The 13,739-nt window shown below is 48.6% G+C and overlaps 1 protein-coding gene across 18 annotated transcripts in view; it reads right to left on the bottom strand.

The window, feature by feature from the left end:
• Nucleotides 1-13,739, bottom strand: part of RALY (RALY heterogeneous nuclear ribonucleoprotein) — a 78,144-nt gene that overhangs the window by 648 nt on the left and 63,757 nt on the right. For 4 of the 18 annotated variants that reach the window (XM_070588051.1, XM_070588053.1, XM_070588052.1 and 1 more), the window contains 7 exons: nt 7,585-7,849; nt 5,840-5,912; nt 5,610-5,657; nt 3,372-3,538; nt 2,531-2,644; nt 2,160-2,350; nt 837-885 (listed from right to left, as the gene is read on the bottom strand). In XM_070588051.1, the coding sequence (XP_070444152.1) occupies nt 841-885; nt 2,160-2,350; nt 2,531-2,644; nt 3,372-3,538; nt 5,610-5,657; nt 5,840-5,912; nt 7,585-7,840 (894 nt within the window). In that variant the 5' untranslated portion in view covers nt 7,841-7,849 and the 3' untranslated portion in view covers nt 837-840. Of the gene's footprint in view, nt 1-836; nt 886-2,159; nt 2,351-2,530; nt 2,645-3,371; nt 3,575-5,609; nt 5,658-5,839; nt 5,913-7,584; nt 7,850-8,204; nt 8,307-12,334; nt 12,695-13,739 lie in introns of those variants that run through there. The other 14 variants (XM_070588059.1, XM_070588060.1, XM_070588061.1 and 11 more) reach the window with 10 other exon arrangements.

The following is a 13,739-nucleotide window of genomic DNA, read 5'->3' as shown; positions in this document are numbered from 1 at the left end:
TGGGAAGCCTTGCTGGAGTATCTCAGAGCATGAATGTGTCATGTGTAAAGACACCTCTGTTGGGTGGAGGCCTTCCTCCACCCAAGCCAGCCTTACTCTGAACATGGCCCCCAAAGGAATGGGGCAGAGTTGGCAGAGCTGGTGTGGCCTGGCTTCCCTCTAGGGTGGGACAGAGCAGGGTGGTGAACACAATGGCCAGAGACTGGGCTTTGAGGCCACACAAGACTGAGTTCAAATCAGGTTGGGGCAGCTTCTGGCATACAGGGCATTTCCTCCCAAGAGAATCACATCCCAGTCCCTAAGCCTGGCACAGTCATCACCCTCTGATGATGAACAGCTCTCTCTCCCTACTATGCAGAGCTGGGACTGCAGCCACAGGAGGAACCTGGCCATTTCCCACACGTCAAGGACTGCTAGAACTCTGGGCCTCAGCTAAGGCTGTTCCCTCAGATGCTTCTCCCTCAATCCTGAATAGGCTCAGCTACACCTCACCTCTTCTATCACACCCCTCTTTGACCTTTGGCTCTGTAGCCCCTATCATCCCGCTCACACTGGGAGGGAATGGTCTGTGTCTTCCTCTACCAGACTCGGAGCTCCTCAAGGGTAAAGACAGGCAACATGGCTCAGAGTTTGCCAAGGAAACTCCTGCTGGATGGGCCCAGCTAGCCCATTCATGACTCCTGTTCCCAAAGCCCACCAAACCCCAACCACAAAGGGGTGTGGCAGGATGAGGATGAAGCAGCCTTCATTGCTGGGCACAGCGATACCCTGCCAGGTCTGCTTCATTACATGCCCTCCACTTTACTTCACCCCTTGCCCACCAGGACCCCCCATACCTGCTTACTGCAAGGCCCCATCCTCCGCATCTGTATCCTGGCTGTGCTCCTGATAGAGAGGAGGCAACAAGAGACCACACATCACTGACTGCAAGCTCTGAGTCCTGCCCTGGGGCCTAGAGCACATCTGGAGACCACACTCAGAAAGGGGGAGAGACAGCCGAGGGGAATGACTATGGGACCAGTCTAAACAAGGCAGGTTTGGGATCCCAACACAGTTGTGTGAAGGCCCCTTAGGAGATAGAAAAGATCAGTCAAGGAAGTTCCAGACATGGCAAGGGTACACTTCTGCATAGAAAGACCTTCTGTGACTGGAGCAAGCTAAAAGCCTGGTAGACTGGTGGGCTCCCCATTTCTGGGGCATCTAAGCCTTCATTAGGGCCTTTACAAAGACTACTATGCCTGAAAGAGTAAGGTGAAGTATCAAGCTAGGTTCAAAGAAGGAGAGATAAGCTGGGCATGAGGAGGCGAACTTCTTAATTGTTGTGGCCATGAGCCCATTCATCCTTGCACCAGAACTCAGCAGTGATGAAAAGGAGAAAGTTCCAGACCCAGAGAAGAAGTCCAAGCTCCAATCCTGGCTTGGCCTTTATTAGCTATAAGGCCCTGAGCAAGCTACTCAACTCCTCTGAGCCTCAGTTTCTTCATGGGGTAAATGTGGGAAAACTAATACTTTGCACAGTGCAGGGCTGAAGCTAAAGTTAAATGAAGTTATAAAGGGTGGACTACAGGGTCTTGTGTTCAGTGAGTGTTTGTTAGGTAAATGAGTAGTAAGCACACAACAAATAGACACTCAGAATCTGGTCTACCTTCCTATTTAACATAAGCTCCTTGACAAATGGCTTCCCAGCCTTACTCTGAAGAATTCCAATAACAGACTGGGAGCTCGCCCCCTCATGAGAGCGCCTGTATCATGCTCAGGCAACAACGGCTTTTAGAAAATCTTCAGGTGGAGTAGATACCCACCTCCCTGTGGCTTCCCCAAGTAATCCCAGTCCTGCTCGCTGGAACTCTGCAGACCATGTGTGCTCCCTTGAGCCCCTGACTCTTCCCTTCTCCAACTCACATGGAAGAGTTTAGAATGGACCCTAGGCTTGAGAGAAGTTTGTCCCAGTCCTCAGTGGGACTTCTGACTGGCGGCTGAAAGAGACAACTACTCCCTGGTCATTCTCCCTCTTCCTCACAGGACTAGAACCCCTTGGAAGGAGGAAGGAGGGAGCTCACAGTGGGGCCAACCAGCTCAGAGGTTCCCCCTTCTTCTGATGCCCTCCTGTAACTAGGAGTGCCAAGTCTGGTCCTTGCCCCTCCCAGCCATGCCCTCACCAGCTCTTCCTCGCTGTGTGTCAGCAGCCCCTCCTCATCACCGTCGTCTCGAGCCTGTGCTTCTCCCTGGGGTGTGCCTGCGACAGAAGCTGTGTCCTCTTGGGGGGCTGGTGGCCGACTGTTGCCACCACTACTGCCGCTGCCGCTGCCGCTGCCACTGCCACTACCACTTTCACCCTTCTTCTTGCCATCTTGAGGGTGAAAGGGTGGGAAACAGGGGAATAAAACTCAGCCTGGGGTAGGTGTCGAGGCCAGTACCTTAGCAGAAACTAGGCCTCAGCGCGGTGCAGGTGGGATTGGAGGTCACAGCTCCCTCTCTGCCCAGGGCACTGTCCTCCCCACACTCAACCCTGTGCCCCTGGGAAGCTGACCTGGGTTGGCCTTCTGCTCTTCAGCAATCTGCTCCAAGCGGCCCAGCAGGGCATCAATGTTGGACTTGATCTGTGCCAGTTCTGTCTTGATGGCCTGCAGCTCACTGCTCTTTACTGGGAGTGAAGGGAGTACAGGGTTGTCACATGGAGACTGGGAGCTTGACACTAACACAAGACCCTAGCCCCATGCTGTCAACTAGGAAGGCAGGCCAGTGGTCGGAACTGTCCTTGTCCACAGTTCTTTTTCTGGACAGGGAAAAGGCTAGAGCTGCCTGTGGCTTCCCCCTGAGACTTTCTGGAAGCCATTCCTACAGTGACCAGCCCACTCTTCTGAACCTGTATCTTTTCCCCGACTTCTCAACTCTGAAAGGGACTGGGGATGAATAAGAATACAGGTGTGTGGTGTGCACCTGAGCAAGCATATGTGTCTTTGCTTGTGTTATAGGGTGGTGTCTTTCAAGGTGTGTAAATGTGGCTGTTTTATAATCAGATTTCCTGATTATAAATCAGGTGCCTGATTGCAGCACGTGCACTCGAGTGAACATGGAGTAGCAGGCCTGTGTAGACCTGTCCTTGTCCTTATTAGAAGAAAGATGACACCATCTCCTCATTGGGCTCCACATCATAGTACTGGACTCTGTGCCCAACCAAAGCCCCTCCTCCTCTAACGTCAGCCTTTTCCTCTTAGAAATGCATGAAAATACTCACTCGGTTGTGTTAGAGCTGCAGAACTGTGGGAGATTTGTTCCTTTATCTATTTTCCAATGTAAAAAAATGTGATTCTATTATTTTGCTAATTACAAAAATAAAAATTATCTAGGAAGAAGATACAGTCACTCACACTTGATCTTGGCTGAGCTGGTGGTGATGGCTGTGGAGCGGGCAAAAAGCTTGACAGGAATGGTGGTTTTGACACGTCGGACCAAGGGGACTGTGACCCGGGGTCGCTTCACGGGGACTGCCCGGGGCACTGGCACAGGTGAAAGGCGGCCCCGATAGTCGAAGAGCCTGTGAGGGCAAATGGGCCAGAGGCTGCAGCATGGCCTGTGGCCACCAGGTGGCACTGTGACTCTAGACCAATACATGTCTAGTTGATTAACGGCTGGGCAGCCTGCACTACGCATCTCTGCCGGCTCCCAACAAGCCCTAGGGGGTAAATAGGAAGGCCTTTCCTGACCCTAATAGCTGCTAGGATCCTCACTACATCCATCTTTCCTACCAGCCAGGCCAAGTAAGGAGAGAGGATTTGGCTTGTGATAATGGTTACAGTCCCATTCAACAGAGGAGTAAACTGAGACCAGCCCCAGAAAGGAGCCTTCCCTAGATCACCCAGACACCTAGGCCTGCTCTATTACTGGACCTGGCTTCTGCTCAGTCCAACTGCCACCCCAATCTCTGGAAAGAGCTTGCAATCTCTCTAAAGCCACACAAACCCCCAACTGAGAAAAGAGAGCTTTGGGTGTAGGGGTAAATCCCTAAGCCTGCCTGAGCCTCAGTTTTCCCATCTGCCTAATGAGGATGGCTACCCCAAATTCTGTGCTCCACCTCAAGGTCACTATGAGGGTAGACCATGAGAGAACTTGGTTAAAAAAACTTGGTTAGGTGTGATAGGTGAAAGGTCAGGGTACTGAGACACTCAGCTCAGGGGCCTAAGACATCAGAGGCACGAGGCTGGAATCCAAGACCCTTTCCTCATTCTGGGCCCCCTTAATCACTCCATCCTTCTTACTTTCTTTAGAGATGAAAGGCAAGAGGCCCCCCAACTATCAAGGTTAGGCAACTCGAGCAGACCCCTGGGCTCCCAGACTGTATGCTGCCCCCTCAACACTATCACCCAGCCCCCTCCAGAGGGGGCTTCTTTTCCTGCTGATCAGGCAGCAGCTCCGTGGGCTCAGTAGGGCTCACCACATCTACTGCTACTACCTTTCTGCAGGGAACAGCAGCCTGGGGGTACACTGTGGGATCACTTTCCTGATGACAGCCAGGAAACCTACCATCACTGAGCAATTCAATGCCCCAAGCCTTGGCACTCCTTTGTTCAGGGAGCCCCTGCCCTGGGGTGGTGATGGCTGGAGACAGAGAGTCTCTGGTAATGGACCCACTTCCAGACCCTGAATTTCTGCCCCCAAGGGGAGGGGGCGGCTCTGGCCTTGGTCAGAATCACTGAACCACAGAATCCCCGAGCTGGAGGAACCCTGAGGGATCACTTGGTGCATGCCCATTTCATACACAGGGAGGGAATTTGCCCAAAGTCACACAATCCATTCAGTGGCAGAGCTCAGATTAGCACCCAGGTCTTCTGTCTCCCAGGCTAAGGCACTTTATACTACGCTGCACTATCGCCTGAAACCATTCACAGGTGAGAAAACCGAGGCTCAGAGATGTTCTATTCTTCCTGGACAGCCTGGGGCAAGCCAAGCAGGAGTGGGGGAGGAAGATAAGTTTGGGCCAGAACCCACCATGATTTCCACTCAAGAATGTAACTGGTATCATGGAGTGCAGCCCACAGCTTCAAGGGTAGGTGTGGGTAAGCTTGGGGGTGGAGGGTGGGCCACATAGGCTACCAGGAACTAATTCAGACCTCCAAAGGGCTGCTGGCCTCTTGGCTACAAATATAAGGCCAAGAGGCTCAGCCTGAGCTCTGAGGTTCCTTCCAGCTGGCTGGGCACCTCAGAGAGGTACGGAGACTGAACAGCAGAAGCATGACGGCTCAAACTACCTGCACCCAACCCTGCATCCTGTTTAGTATTCCAAACTTGCTACATTTGTATATCCCTCAGCTGTCCAGTTCCATCAAATCCCATACCCCAGGATTACGAGGAGGAAGGGCGGTCAGAGAGTGGGAGACAGTGTGGGGTGGGAGACAGTGTGGGGTGGGAGGAGTGCTGGCCTGGGCACCTGCAGAACTGGACCCTAGTCCTAGCTCTGCCACCAACTTGTGAAGCAGCCTTGGGTAGATGCCTCTCCACACCTCGGCTTCAGTTCCCACTTGGAGGACTGAGTGGGCTGCACCAGCAATTTCTCAGGACCCTTCCAGCTTGGCTGTTTTCATGCCTGGGCACGCCCCTCCCCTGCTCACCTGTCGTAGAAGTCGTCCCGGTAGTAATCATAGTCAAAGCTGTAGCCACTGGGGAAACAAAGGGGAGAGGGCCAGGGCTTAGGGATGGCCACTCAGCCCACTCTCCATAGGCCCTCATCTCCAAATGCCTCCCCAGATTTTATGCTGGGCACACCGTCACGACTAGTATTCACTCCCTCTGTAAAATGAGAGACCAATCCCACCCAGACAGACAAGACAGAGTGCCCCACCTGTATATGGCAGATGCCGCTCTCTTCAACCCCTTGGGCCTGTTGGGCTTGGGCTCTCCAGCCATGTTGATGTCTGTGTGGAGGGAGGAGGCAGAGTCAGACATTGGCAAGACAGCAGGGTGCCCATACACATATCACCCTCATGCGTGTGCACAGCAATTTGTGTTTACATGATGTACACATGGACCTTACTCACTAATACCGCCAACAGAGCAGAAGTCTTCACACGTTAGACTCATACGCACACATCACATGGACGTGCTTATTTACATATTCATATACATTCAGACACACGCATGCTCACTCACAAACATATCACTCTCACACCACGTACATCACACATATATGCATTCTCAAGTACACACATGAGACACACTGTCACACACATGGTCACCCACAGATAATATACTGAAGAACACTCAGACCTGACTCCAACATCATATATAAAACTGCCCATACACAAATTAGCCACTGCCATTTCATGCAAACATTCTACTGAATATCTTTATGCCTAGAACAGCGCTTAGCATAAAATCTCAATAAATATTTGGTAAATAAATATACGCATATTTGCTTACATATTCGAGTATATTCTGACACACATTCTACATATATAGACATTCTAAGGTGTATGTCCACATATCCTCCACATGTTCATTTACATCCACCTACCACATATTCAAGAATACATATATACATATCCCTTCTCAAATAATCACATATATGCAGACATATTTGCACATACACGAACACTATACACGCTCCAAGGTAGAGTACCAGCATAGCTACAACACATGTATATAACACCAAGGGCAAGGGCACCTGCTTCACCTTGTGCTTCCAGACCCTCCTCATGGCCCTCAGAAAGGATTCTAACCTAAGCCATCTGTAGCCCAATGTAATAGGCTGTGCTAGTCCACTCTGTTCCCTTTCTCTGGGGAAACTGCAATTTAAGTGGAACCACAAGGCTTGTCAAGAGTCACTGTGAAAGCAGGGACAGAACAAGGAGTGTTTTCCAGAAGCTTCTAAAATTCTCCCCTACAGGCAGTGATTTTATAACTACAGATCTTCTTCGACTTATGACTTTATCAACCCGATAAAGTTGAAAATATTTACTGAAGGTTGAAAATGTCAACAAACTCATCATAAGCTGAAAACAGTGTAAGTGTAAGTCAAAAATACTTTTAATACATCAAACGTACTGAACATCATAGCTTAAGTTAGCCTACCTTAAACATGCTCAGAGCACTTACATTAGCCTACAGTTGGGCAAAATCATCTAACACAACACCTACTTTATAATAAGGTGTTGAATATCTCATGTAATTTATTGAACACTGTACTGAAAGTGAGAAATGGAATGGCTGTATGGGTGCAGAATGGTTGTAAATGTATTAGTTGTTTACTCTTGTGATCACATAGCTGATGGGAAGCTGCGGCTCACTGCCGCTGCCCAGCATCACATGAGAGTATCACACCATCACACTGTTACCCCAAGAAAAGACCAAAATTCTAAGTACAGTTCCTACTGAATGCATATTGCTTTCGCACCATTGTAAAGTTGAAAAACTATAAGTCGAATCATCCTAAGTTGGGGACTGTCTATATTTAAGTTACAACATCTCAGACAGGGGTAGTAGGTAGTAGTGAGGGAAACAGAAAAGGGGCTAAGAGAGAAGCCACAGAGTGAAGGCCAGCACCTGCTCAGGAGAATACCAGGAGTAGGGCCAGGAAGAGACACTTACCCAGGGTTTGCCCGGCCAGCACCCGCCCATTCTCTCCCAGGACAGCTGCCCGGGCATGGCGCTCATTGGCATACTGAACAAAGGCATAGCCTTTGTGCACAGAACAGCCGGCCACACGGCCATACTTGGAAAATATGGTCTCCACATCTGACTTCTTCACCACAGCTGTGTTGAGGTTTCCAATGAAGACCCGAGAGTTGATGGACTTTGGGTCATTCTTGTTGGTTACATTGCTTGTCTGGATCTTCAAAGACATGGTGACCACCTGAAAAGAGAGAGCCACTGTGAGGCTAGACCCCCAGGTTGGGCTCAAGGGCTATCCATGGCCCATATCCTGGCTAAACTGGATTGCTTTGTGCCTTCTCCCACATATACCTCTACAGCATCCAGCCTCCCTGTTTTTACTCATCTTACTAGCTGCTGACCTCATGCCAGGTGGATTACATATGATCCCTCATTTAGTACTGACATGATAAGCAGAACCAGGACATTTTACAAGAAAGGAAATATATATTTAGAGGTCACAATGCTAGTAAATAGCAGAACTTGGATTTGAACCATGGTCTGCTTGACTTCAATTCATTTAAACTCACTCCTTTAATGCTCATCTCAAACATTACCCTATTCAAGATCTAAATTTTAAGATCTTCCACAGCTTTTCTTATCTTCCTTCAATGTGGAGCCATGGCAAAGAGGTCACATGGTAACTGCATGGAATGTTTGCTCTAGAACAATACCCTATTATGAAAATTGCTCAGTCTGATTCAGACATGAACCAAGCTATGGCTGTCTTTATTGATACCAGCCATTTAGAAAAAGGTGAGCTAAATAAGCCTCACTGAGCAGAGCACTCACTGTGGGCTACGGCTGGCATACAATATTGAATAATCCCAAGACCTCATGAGTATTATTACTACCATCCATATCTTACCAGAAAGAGACTCCAAACAAGTTCACTAACTTGCCAGGAACGGGCATTCAAACCCAGGTCAGTTGGTCCTAGAGACCATTTCTTCGACTTTATCACCTTCCTTCCCAGAGCTAAAGCCAATTTAAATACTATAGTAAGTCAGCATATTTATCTGAAAATTGTTTTTAATAAGTTAATTTTTTAGAGTTACCCATTTTTTATACTTACTCAAATTTTGTTCTCTTTGCTTAGAGATGATACTATGTCCACACTTTGCTCTCTACACTCTGGAAACGTCTTTTACCCCAAAGGGCTGTACAAATTGCTCCTACCCCCTTCCCTGGACAGGTTGCATCTGGTCATGTCTCCAGAAGGAACAGAAGAGGAGGCTCAATTTCAGCAGGAAAGGCCTAACAGTAACCCTTGGCATTTATACTTCCTGGCCCAGTCTTCTGCTCATTGGCATGGGTTGGTGCAACTCCCTTTTGGAGCACTCCTGTCTCAATATCCCATCCTAGGGCTATTTCAGAAAGTGCTAAAGACCCCAAACAGTATATATAAAAACTTTTATCAGCCTCGGCTAACCATAAACACCTGCCTATTTACCTAACATTTTTGGGCAGACAGGGCTTTTTTCAGTGAATTAGAGAAGAGCTGAGTATAAGCTGGGAAATCTGTATCTTTTGTCTCACTGGGAAAAAGATCCTTTTCTCCTCAATCCTCACAGCCTGGAATATGGCATGTTCTGACCAGCAGATGGCACTGTTTGCAAGGGAACCATAGGCTGGACCTGAGAACGATGCTGAGGAAGAACATGCCTCTTCGGCTAGGCTTGCAGTAGTAGCTCCATGGAATGACTGGGGTGAAGTGTGCACCATCCTAAGTAAAGGAAGGGGACTGAGAGGGCACTGCTACTGATGAAGGAGCAAGTGCCAGCTTTGTACCTGGCCCGGAAGGGACAGACTCTTTTTTGTTACTCAGTTTGCCTTTGCATCCAATCAACATTTATTAAGCAGTGAGGGACACAAGAGATTACCCATGAAAACACGTAACACAGTGTCCATATGTAGCAGGAAATGCTTAATGTATGTGGGTTCCTTGGGTTCCCTATTCCTCACAGTTCTCTCTGACAATCCCTTTCCTATTTGGATGAGAGGCCATTCAAGTTTAATTCTTTGTCCATCCATGGGTATATAAGAAGTTTGTGAGGCTCCTCCACGGACATCAGATAACTCTCTCCTGGGTGGTTCAGCTCAAAGCCATTAAGTTTTGGCCCAGGGAGATGCCCCCTGCTTTGGCTGAAGGGAACCAACCAGGCCTGGGGTGGGGACCAAGACAGAAAGAGGAGAAGAGAGGATGATGGTCCAGAAATCTGTTGGTGATTGCTGGCTCTGCCACTGACCTGGTAGGGACAGGACAGTTGGTAGGTTCCCTCAGACCTCTGCCAGGAGCCTCTAACACAACTGAGCAGGAAGCATTTGCTGAACACCTGTGCTTGGTGCTATGGTGGGATCAGTACTCACACCCTGGCTGGTGAGCAAAGTCCTTCAGGTTTGGCCCTACCCAATCTTTTCTCTCATCACCTGGGGTTTGGGACAATGTACATAAAAGGACTTGGCAAAGTGTGAAGCTCTTTACAAATCTAATAATTATGCTGACTAGTTAAGCTTCTCTACTCTACTAACACCGCCATTTGCGGGTTCATTCTAGATGAGGGTTAAGGTCAGACTGGAGCACATTCTGAATGATGCCAAAGGAGAGGTAGCCAGAAGCCATGTCACACAAAGGTCAGTTTTCTGATCTGTAGAGAAGAGACTCAGGAAGTGTAAGCATGTGGCCCCTCTGGGTGAGGAATCTCCAGAACTGAGGAGAAATGTCCACCTGAAGCATGCTCCAGGCATGCAACCCCTGTACTTCTTGCCTAAACAGCCCTCAATCTGCTTTCAAGGCCTGCACACTCCTCAGAGGGTAGGCTGTGCTGCTGTTGTTCGTACTGCCTAAGTCCCAGGGGATAGGTGTCTATGTAGGTATGGAAAAGCTTGAGTTTCTACCATGAAGCGCCTCAAAGTGAGGGATGGAGTTGAGGGTAGGAAATGAAAAGGAAGCATGCCTAGAATAGCTCACTCGGAACTGCTAGGTTCAGGTACAGAATCCCCAAAAGTCAAGAACTCTAAATTCAGACATGGTCTTCCAGGTTGTCATAAACTTAACAATTTGTTAGCTTCACTTATAAGCTTCAAATATTTAGACATATGATTACGTGGGTCTCCATCTGTTCTCTTGCTCTGCCCTGCACATGTTACAGTCAGGCCTGACAAAGCCTGGGGCACAGTAAGTGCTCAATAAATGTTAGGGAAGAAGCGGTGAGGATAATGTCCCAGAAAGTGGTGAGAAGGGCTAGCTGTGGCCCTGCCTTAAGGCCGGGGGTGGGGGATGGGGGGGGTGTCCTTGGGGGCTGAGGTCCCCAGGCATACTCTTCTAGTCTCTGAACCAAACACATCCCTCCACAGACCAACCATCCCCAACTCAATCTTCCCAATGTAATTCTTTATTGGCTCTTCCAAGCTTCTCCCTAGCTTAGAGTGGGAGCCCTAGAAAATATTGACATCCTATTCAGCAGAAGCTGCTTGACTCGATAAGCTATTCTAACCCCTGGGCCAAGCTCCATCTCACAGATTAGCTGTGTAATTGAGAGCAAGGTGCCTGTAGCCCCCAGAGGCCCCATGCTTAGCAATGAACTAAGGAGAGGTGGGTAGAGTCATTGCTCTTGGCGGTGGGAGTAGGGGAAGTGAGAAGGGGAGAGAGAACCAGACTTCTCCTCAGAGACTTCTGCAACATCAGATTGGCAGGGACCTTAGTGAGCATGGAGCTTATATGCCCTCACTTTGAGGAAGAGAGGAGAATGGACTTGTCCAAGATGCCACAGCGAGTAGCAGGCCCAAGAACCCCATGGTTTCTCTGACTCTTAAGTCTAAGGTTCTTATGTTCCATTTTTCCTTTTGGGCTAGTGAGAAACAAGCCCCCAGGAAAGTGAAGAGCTGGGAGGCAACAGACCAGACATACTAGAGAAAACTGAGGACTGGCTCCCAAGTAAGTGCCTTCACCTTTACCTGCTGGAGAAACAACTGCTGCATAAAAGCTGGGCGCTTGAGATAATTAAAACCCACCAGGGACGCAGGCTTTGAAATGCAATTTACAGCTCAAAGAGATGAGCGCCCTTCACCAGTCTACAAGAATAGAGGAAATTTGGCAAAAACAAGTAATTTCTCCCAGTTGAAACATTTCAGAAGGAAGCTACATTTTGGACGACAAGAGCCAAGCCTGAACATGTGGTAAAATGACATGGCTTTGTAAAGGTAGAAAAGCTCTAAAGGGTAACTCCACCCCTGAACTCTGGATAAATGAGACCCCACAGAGGGCCATCACCACAAAAGAACAGCCTCTGATTACTGAGTGCCAAAGATGTGTCAGAGACTTTACATACTTCACCTTACTTAATGCTCCCAACAGCCCTATGAGGAGGTATTTTAGGTAGGGAAGCAGAGGCTCAGAGGCAAAGTAACTAGTTAATAGAGCAAGGCCAAAACTGGAACCCAGGTCTGTTTGACTCCAAAAACCTATCCATAGAGATGCTTTGGGTACTGATTCTCATGGTGAAAATTTGTCACCTTGAACCAGTCACACCCTCTCCTTGGTCCTCCCCTTCCCCTTTTCTACTTCAATGCCTCACATCTGCACAGGATTTTAATGAACGAAGCCAGTTTATATCCTTGATCCTGACATTGTTAGCCCCATTTCATAGTTGAAAAAGCTGAGGATCAGCAAAGATAGGTAACTTACCTTAGGTCATCCAGCTAGTGAAGGGGGTAGCTAGGGGACTTGAATCCAGAATTCTTGTTCTACATTCTACATGCCACTGTCTCAACAACTGTACTAAAGCTCTGATTCTGCCACGTCACCCCTCATGCTCTCCCAATCCTGCCTATCAGGATCAAGTCTAGCCTTCAGCCTAACCTCTGAGGTACTTAGCCATCAGAACACTCACTCCCACAACTCTGTAAATCCTCCCAGGACCAGATCTCTTCTTGAAATGCTCATTTCAAAAGAGGAGCTGCTGCTCTTGGTCCTGATGCCCCCTACAGTGCTATTTAGAGCCTCTGTCTGGGCCAGTCCTGCTGGATACCTCTGGCCTTATTCTCCAGCATAAGGATGGGGGGGGGGGGGGGGTGTCACACCAGCCTGCGGCCAGATCTCTGCCCTTAGATAACCCTGGGTACGTCTGGGCAGTTTTGAAAGACAACAGCTATCAGTCTTGGGGAGGCTATTTCTAGAGAAAGCTAAGCAATCAGACTGATGAGTGCCCAAGGCCTCCTTGGTCCAGAGGCTCCTGCTTACCAGGCAGCCAGGGATAACAGAACATCTATTAATCTCATTAAACTCGCCAGGCCCCAGCTCATTAGCATTGCCCAAACAATCATTACTGGGCAGACAGGACTAATTTCCCAAGGAGTGCTCTTCAGTTCCTGACAATTCCCATTCCCATGAGAAACCCCAGTTCCCAGCACGCTGAACACTGACGGCTCCTGGGATTGGTGAGAGTGTAATGGGTACAGGCTACATGTCCAGGAGGCCTAGTCCTGGCTCTGCTGTTCTTAGTTATGTGACCTGCAACAAGTCATGTAATTTTTCTGAGCCTTATCATCCTTATTCTGAAAACAGAAATCTTTTTCCTGATTACCTTTCCAATCTGATATAAAAATCAAATAAGTGGTCTGGCCTGATGGCATAGTGGTTAAGTTTGTACGCTCTGCTTCAGTGGCCCAGGATTCGTGGGTTCAGATCCCACACACGGATCTACACACCACTCATCAAGCTATGCTGTGGCGGCGTCCTACATACAAAAGTGGAGGAGGACTGGCACAGATGTTAGCTCAGGGACAATCTTCCTCAAGCAAAAGGAGGGAGTGGGCAACGGATATTAGCTCAGGGCCAATCTTCCTCACACACACACAAAAAATCAAATAGGCGAATCGAAATGAAAGCATTCTGCTCCATCTGTAAAATACTATAAAAAAAATATGAGGATTACGCCTATTTTTATTATTACACAACTCCTATCCCTTTCACTCATTCAACAAACATTTCTTGAGTATTCTCCTCTGTGCTGGCACTGTGGAGATAGTGGGAAATAGTGCTCATGGGCCTTGTCCTCTACTTCCTTTTTAAGACAGCCCTCTCTCCAGGA

The sequence above is a fragment of the Equus przewalskii genome, chromosome 21, assembly GCF_037783145.1.
Source record: "Equus przewalskii isolate Varuska chromosome 21, EquPr2, whole genome shotgun sequence".
In the NCBI taxonomy this organism is placed as follows: Eukaryota; Metazoa; Chordata; class Mammalia; order Perissodactyla; family Equidae; genus Equus; species Equus przewalskii.
Note: the sequence above shows the minus strand (reverse complement) of the source record. Positions and strands in the feature narration are given on the sequence as shown.